The sequence below is a fragment of the Suillus fuscotomentosus genome (assembly GCF_016647785.1).
Source record: "Suillus fuscotomentosus strain FC203 chromosome Unknown F5891scaffold_65, whole genome shotgun sequence".
Taxonomy (NCBI): Eukaryota; Fungi; Basidiomycota; class Agaricomycetes; order Boletales; family Suillaceae; genus Suillus; species Suillus fuscotomentosus.
This window is the reverse complement of record NW_024539577.1, coordinates 298,178-305,278: the sequence shown is the minus strand read 5'-3', so window position 1 is coordinate 305,278 and position 7,101 is coordinate 298,178. Positions and strand designations below refer to the sequence as shown.

The 7,101-nt window shown below is 49.8% G+C and overlaps 3 protein-coding genes across 3 annotated transcripts; all 3 read left to right on the top strand.

Annotated features, from left to right (window-relative positions):
- Positions 1-20: 20 nt before the first annotated feature.
- Positions 21-3,108, top strand: F5891DRAFT_1281115 (uncharacterized protein; the record flags this gene model as incomplete). Its single annotated transcript, XM_041370452.1, has 5 exons — positions 21-156; positions 576-590; positions 643-708; positions 755-805; positions 859-3,108. 5 exons carry the CDS (start codon positions 21-23, stop codon positions 2,994-2,996), a joined length of 2,406 nt encoding a protein of 801 aa, XP_041221176.1. The 3' UTR covers positions 2,997-3,108.
- A 353-nt stretch (positions 3,109-3,461) lies between these two features.
- On the top strand, positions 3,462-5,344 carry F5891DRAFT_1058162 (carbamoyl phosphate synthase small subunit). The gene is made up of 5 exons (XM_041362785.1): positions 3,462-3,607; positions 3,664-3,900; positions 3,957-4,764; positions 4,819-4,999; positions 5,050-5,344. The coding sequence occupies exons 2-5, from the start codon at positions 3,714-3,716 to the stop codon at positions 5,176-5,178; spliced, it is 1,305 nt and encodes a 434-aa protein (XP_041221175.1). The 5' UTR covers positions 3,462-3,607; positions 3,664-3,713; the 3' UTR covers positions 5,179-5,344.
- Positions 5,345-5,411: 67 nt separating this feature from the next.
- F5891DRAFT_1130604 (uncharacterized protein) lies at positions 5,412-7,000 on the top strand (the record flags this gene model as incomplete). Its single annotated transcript, XM_041364551.1, has 4 exons — positions 5,412-5,555; positions 5,615-6,482; positions 6,532-6,630; positions 6,687-7,000. 4 exons carry the CDS (start codon positions 5,412-5,414, stop codon positions 6,998-7,000), a joined length of 1,425 nt encoding a protein of 474 aa, XP_041221174.1.
- Between the last annotated feature and the right edge of the window lie 101 nt (positions 7,001-7,101).

The window sequence follows — 7,101 nt, the reverse complement described above, 5'->3', positions numbered from 1 at the left end:
CCAAAGCGCCCTCCCCACTGATGGAGAAACCCGAAGAAAAACCAAAAAATGCGAAGGCTGGTATGGCCAAGGATGCTGCAGAGAAGCCACCAAGAAAGACAAAGAAAACGAAGGAGACCGAAAACCCCACGGAGACCTCGAGCCTACCAATATCAGGTGATGTGTAGTCCGGCTTCTGGTCCCTCAGCACCGCCAAAGAAATCATCAGGAACGAAGAAGAAACGAAGGAGACCGAAAAGCCCACGGCGACCTCGAGCCTACCAATAATCGGGTATGAGCAGTCCCCGTTCTTCTGGACCCTCTACACCGCCAATAATATCTCAGGAACGAAGGAAGTGCCACATAAATCGTCGGCTCGTCAGTCTGGGTAGTACATGTTTCCTTGTCATACTTCTGGATGTTGAAATTCTAATCCTGAAAGCTGTGTCGAGAAAGCTTGAACGGTGCAGGACAAACCGCAGCTGCTCTGAAAGTACGCAGAGTTTGCTATATTGATTAAACAACACGTCTTGATTGACCACCTTCAGAAAAGAAGAAGGCAAGGTGAAGGGTAAAGAAGTTGAAAAGTGAACCAGCTCCTGAGACACCTGGTTCGTCTTCGAGAGTCATCAGAATTTCCTTGTCATCAATGATTTATCGCAGCTCCGACAAAAGGCCGCAAGAAAGCTGCAATCGCGGGAGCTTCAGAGGCTCCAGCTCCGAAAGAAAGTGCGTGGTATCATACATTGATCCCGCGCTTTCTAATGTTCTACAGAGAAGACTAGGCAAAGCAAAGCAACAAAAGCCAAGGCTTCTGATGCAGATGGTGCGCAACTCATTCTGACAGCAGTCACTGTCTGACCAATGCTAGATCAATAGCTGGCCCAATTGTCAATCCAATAAATATTCAGGACATTGTGAATTCAATAGCACGTGCCTCGGAGGAGTTGGCTAAACAGAATAATACCAATACTGAGGTGAATTCGGTTAACACTTCCCAGTCGTCCATTTCACTGGCCCCCCCTGTAATTACGACCACGAAAGGTGGTGTGTCATCTATTCCGCTTTGCCATGCTTGCTCTGGTTCCTTTCATCCCCTGTATCAATGCCCAACGGTGCTGGCAGGCCAGGAAGCGATACAGAATAGAATTGAGGAATTGAGGAAAGCAGGGGCAAAGAAGTATCAAGTCACTATCAAAGATTTGGAGTCGTTGTTAAAGTCCCCTAGCGCTGCAGTGCCTTCCGCAAAACGCGGCGCTGCAGATACTGCGAAGCCATCACGGACTACGATAGCAGATAAGGAGTCTCCACCTTCTTGGACGCCCCTTGTGCCAAGTCACTCGCTACTTTCAGAGGTGACTGTGGAGAGCCGCGACGAAGGAAGCAGTTCGGAGGAAGAAGACGAGATTGCTCAAGAACAAGAACAAGAGGAGCATGGACCTGACCCCGGTCAGCGTTCGCTCGAAGACGTTGATTTGGACGCCATCATGCGAGGTCCGGGGTCAATCAAGCTTCGTAACTTGATCGATACCTTGGAGTCGAAAGAGGATGAATCAGACACCGAGAACGAAGACGACGACATCGGACCTCTGGAAGTGGAAGATGATGGCGAGAATGAGCGGAAATACCGTCGATTATCGCAGCGCTGGGTCAATTCATCTGAAGAGGAAGGGGATGAAGACGACGAGAGCGAGCAGCGCTCAATATCCCCGCCGATACAAAAGGTTTCCGAGCCATTGCCTTCAACTGCCACGCCAAAACCTTCTGCAGGTCCTGATGAGACGTCCAATGCTACAGACCCGGCTGGAAGCAAGAAAGACGGTGTGCAAGGTGCTTTTCACACGAATGCCACCCGCGTTTCTGTGTCAAAGGTTCAGGATAGCGACAATGACTCGGCCAAAGATGCTGGGGAAGCACCTGTGGCTGCAGACCTGGACAAAGCATCGGATACATCACCTGCCCGTGGTGCTGCGCTCTCTCGTAATAAAGTCGACACTCACGATGACCCTATTGAACCAGCCGACGATCTGATGGAATTTCAGCACGTGATATCATCTGATAATGATCCCATCGAAGTTATAACGCCGCCAACTCAGAAAACTGCAAGACCACCTTCCCCAGCAGCCCACTCGACTCCAAAGTCCGGCATAGTAAAACGGATGAAGGATCGACACGGGCAACTTCTCAGCCCGTCTCAGTTTCCTGTACGTGCTGATGAATCCAAGGTCAATGGATCCCAGAGAGCAGGCGCTGAGGGGAAGAAGAATACTGCCACTCGGACAGGCAATGATAAACCGTCGATCCGCGGCGGTAAGGCAGCAACACGGACAGATCTCCCTCGCATCTCTTCGCAACCAACGAAAAGGAGCACAAATTTGAACGGCCATGGCGTAACACCGTCACATTCGCAACCTTTATCGAAACCTCCAGCTTCTCTTGCCAAATGGTCTTCCCTTCGTGTACCTTCGCCGTCTATTTTGGTGGAAGAACTTGATAGTTCTCCCACTGGACAGGGTGGCAAACTTGCTGGCAAAGCATCTGATCAACACAGCCCGGGAGAACATTCTGATGATGATTCAGCAGGCAAAGCCGGCGGGTCACTTTTCACGTTGCCGGCGAGCCAAGTACCCTTTCCACACTCGCAGTACAAGGCATCTATCCAGAAACACATGGAGGTAGTTTCGGACTCGGAATCTGAATCCGAGGCGGAGGCCGGAGCCGAGAAGAGGAAGACGACCAATGCTAAAACGCGCAGATCGATACCACCCTACCGCAGACTGACGGATATCGCGAGTCAAGCAACGCTTTTCTCGCAAAGTAATCCTGTCGCACCTCGTGCGGGCACCATAGTTAACGGTATGGGAGGGCAGGTGGATGATGATGATGACGACGACGATGACGACGATTCGTCATCTGAATCTGATAACGAGGGCCAGTCGCACATCCCACAAGCGAACAGGGCAGGGAAGCTCCGCTCGAAAAAGACTAAGGGACTTTTAGCGTCTATGGTTTATTGATGATCTCGTTCACGGCCTCCCATATTACTTTTTTCTTCTACATACTTGCGCTGATAGAATTCGTTTCTCTTTTGTGTACAGTTAATGAAGCAAACAAGAGTATCCTAGGAAATTATACAGATACCAATTCGCTGTCTTGAGTGACGAGCGGTGAGAATGTAGAAACACTAATATCCTATCACTCGGTCCATGGTCGTGAGAGATAGAATCATCTGACGATGATGAGATGGCACGAAGGATACTTGTGGGGTGTCTCGAAACCCGCGGTTGAGCGCTGAGCTCTCGGCTGCCCTCCAGAGCGTGTCCAGCACCTGCTAGTGAGAAATAACAACACATTGATTCTCTCTCATTTTAGACGTACGTGGCTTTGTATATCAGGTCACTGGGCAACTCTAGATTTTCAAATAGGGGTATGACATACAAATTGAGTAAACGATGATCACGCGCTTTTGCGACAAACAATGGCAACAATTCGCCAGGTGACTATATAAACACCGTCGCGCTCATCTTTTTTTTCACAGTTCCATCTGACAGTCAGCAATCTCCAGCTGCAAATCCCCTTTTGAGCGTTCAAGCTCGTCTATGATCTTCACCCAGAACACACGCGACGAGTAAGTTTATTGCTTATAAGCTCGATCAATTCTCGCTGATGCATTTCGACATTTAGCTACCTCGGCGACCTCGTATTCTCCCTCATCGGATTCTGATCAATAAATCATGTTTGCTCGATCCATCATTCGTTTACCAACAACTCTCTCCCGGGGTTTTGCAACACACACAGGCCCTCTCTCAGCCTTACCAGCAGTCTTGCACCTTAAAACAGGCCAGTCCTTCCATGGCCGTTCATTTGGTTCTCCCAGAAGCATCTTCGGCGAGACCGTCTTCTCAACGTCCATCACTTCTTGTATGTCGAAATATTGATCATCTAATGCACAACCTTCTCATCATCTCACCCTTTAGACACTGAGTCTATGACTGACCCTTCTTACCGTGGTCAAATTCTAGTATTCACCACGCCTCTCATTGGCAACTACGGTGTTCCATCTAACAACGCACCAATTAATTCCCAGGACGTTGGTGTGGTCCTGGAGTCTCAAGGCATCCAATGCAGCGCTATTGTAGTAGCTGATGTCGCAGAAAAATTCTCTCATCATTCCGCGGTGGAATCACTAGCATCATGGTGTCGCCGATCCAACATTCCCGCCATCACTGGCGTAGACACCCGTGCAGTCACGCGCCTCCTTCGTGATCAAGGAACCACACTCGGTCGCCTTGCCATTGGTCCTGATGCTTGCGCTCCTGCGCCTGCCTCCGAGCAGTATTGGGACCCCGCAGTTGAGAATCTTGTCGACCAGGTGTCGACAAAGTATCCCTACCAGCTCAACCCTACTGGGGATATCAAGATCGCAGTCCTTGATTTCGGTGCCAAGGCCAATATTCTGCGTTCTCTCGTTCGCCGGAACGCTGCAGTCACGGTATTGCCATGGAACTACGATTTCAACGCCATCCGTGACAAGTTTGATGGTCTATTCCTGACCAATGGTCCCGGAAACCCGAGCCAATGCATGGAAGCCGTTTCCATACTTCGCAAGACACTTCAGGAGTGGAACAAGCCCGTGTTTGGTATCTGCATGGGGCACCAGATTATTGGTATGGCTGCCGGCCTCGAGGCATACCGCATGACGTTCGGCAACCGCGGGCACAACCAGCCTGTCCTCGCTCTCGCATCAGCAGGTTCCATTAAGGCTGGGAGGGTTTATGTTACCAGGTATGCATTCTTCAGTCATTATGAGTCATGGATGGTGCTAAATGGCGTCATCAGTCAAAATCATCAATATGCTCTTAAGCTGTCTGACCCCTTCCCGCAAGGCTGGGAACCATTCTTCATCAACTGCAATGACTCTTCTGTAGAGGGCATCAAGTCCACCCCTGAGTCTGGAAAAAAGGTGTGGGGTGTTCAATTCCATCCCGAGAGCGCCGGCGGCCCCCTCGACACAATTGAGGTCTGTTGTTATTAGTCGTCTAGCCCGGCCGTTGCTAATTTATCGTGTAGATGTTCACGGACTTCCTCGATGAATGCCGTATGCATAAAGCAGAGAATGTCAAGAAGCCTGTGGCCACTACCATTGATGTTGCCAGCTTCATGGTGGAGCAGCCTGCCCGTGTCCAAGTTACTGCCTGATTGATCATTTTATTTTACCGTTCTCATTATACACGTAACCAGATACGGTGTACGATACTTATTCCTGCAGGCATGATTGATGGTCTTGTTTTGTACTTGTATTTCGTGGAATTCGCGATAGCTTGGCAAATTGTATAATTTGTATTCTGTGATTGAAAACTTGCCTAATCGGGCGTTCATGGATCCGTCGTTGCATGCACGCAACCCGTATTCCTGGATCTAAGAAGTTGACCATGAATTTCCTTGATACTTATGGGCTGACTGGGACGGGTACGAACACGCCGCCCGTGAATGCGCTCCCAGAACAGAGCCTCAATGAAGAGGTTTCTCAGGTCATCGGCCAGCTCGGAAAGTTCTGGGGAGGGTTCAGGAAGCAGGCACGTTTACATCCGCTCTATGATTACGATAATTGAAACTCACGCCAGAGATCTAACAGAGCGAAACTGCGTTCGCAACTGCGCGCAAGGATTTCGGCGAGGTAGTCACACAAGCGCAGAAGGAGCTTGGCAAACTCGCTATATCAACCGAAACCCCTGCCAATGATGCTCACACTAGTGAAGCTGAGGACACCTCTGACAAAGAGAGCGAGAGCGAGTGTGGCACAGCTCCTGAGACGCCTACTGCAGAATCGCACAGCGCAGAAGGCTCAATTTCGATTTCACAATCATTCTTTGCTCGCCTCCAATCTTCGCTTCCGCCTAATATTGTCTCGAATGTCCAAGCTCAGCTTCCTGAAAGTCTCAAACACCCACAAAGCATCGATCTGTCACAGTTGCGGACGACGCTAACTACCGAATTTCAGCGCGTCCAGGGGGTGACGCGTGCGCAGGCGGAGGAATATGTCCACAAGAGCGAACATCTGCTGCGGGAAGCTATGAAGGAAGCCAGTGAAGCCCTGCGAGACGCGGTGAAGGTAATTCCACCAGAGGAGGGCGAAGGATATTCAAATCAGGGTCTGGTTTGGGATGGATCTGACGTATGGATGCTACCGATGGAAGGAGGGGATGTCAAGGGCAAGGGCAAGGAGACGGATTTGGGCGTTTCGTCGAGGCGACAAAGCGAAGATGCCCGTCAGGCTGTCGCGACGCGCGCACAAGCGCTGTTGAAGCAGCTGAAGAGTAATCCTGAGATCATCAAGCTTGATCCCGATGCTGATGCGGGGAGGGAGACGTTCCATGTTTGGGTGTCTGAGGCGCAGAGCAAGGATGAACACCCTGGTACTAAATTTTGGTCAGAACGCATCGCAAGGGCGCTATCTGATCCAGATGATGGTCAAACGCTGGAAGAGACGTTCAATGCACTAGGTATGTTGATTACTACAATCCTCATTGTCGACGCTTATGGTTGCCTCAGTACCTGCCGTTCTTTCTGACGATGAATTCTGGACACGATACTTCTTCCGTGTATATCAGATCGAACAAGAAGAAATGAGACGCAAGGCTCTTATTCACGGTACATGACTTTTTGTCTTTTGCAACACGACATTTTATTGATTGATACCTTCACAGGAGCACACCAGACCGAAGAAGACTTCAGCTGGGAAGATGACGACGACGAATCCGTTGCTCCTGAATCTAAATCCATCGGAGCTCTCGAATCGTCGACCCTATCACAACGTACGCTGGCACCGAAAGCGGCAGACACGAGCGACGTTCAATCGCTCCCAAATTCTTCGCAATTCAATACTCCTATGACCATGAGTCCTAGGGAAAGTAGTGAGGACAGTTATGATGTGGTTTCTGGTAATGTCAGTGCTGCAGGAGATGCACAGGAGCATGTACACAAGGATGAGGACGATGAAGAGGAGAGCGACTGGGAGTAAGATTTTGGTGTTCTTATGTAGTTGTATATAAGTAGTTTGGATCAGCCTATCATATAATACCTCAGAGAGCAGATGTTGGGTACTATTTATACGTTTAACTA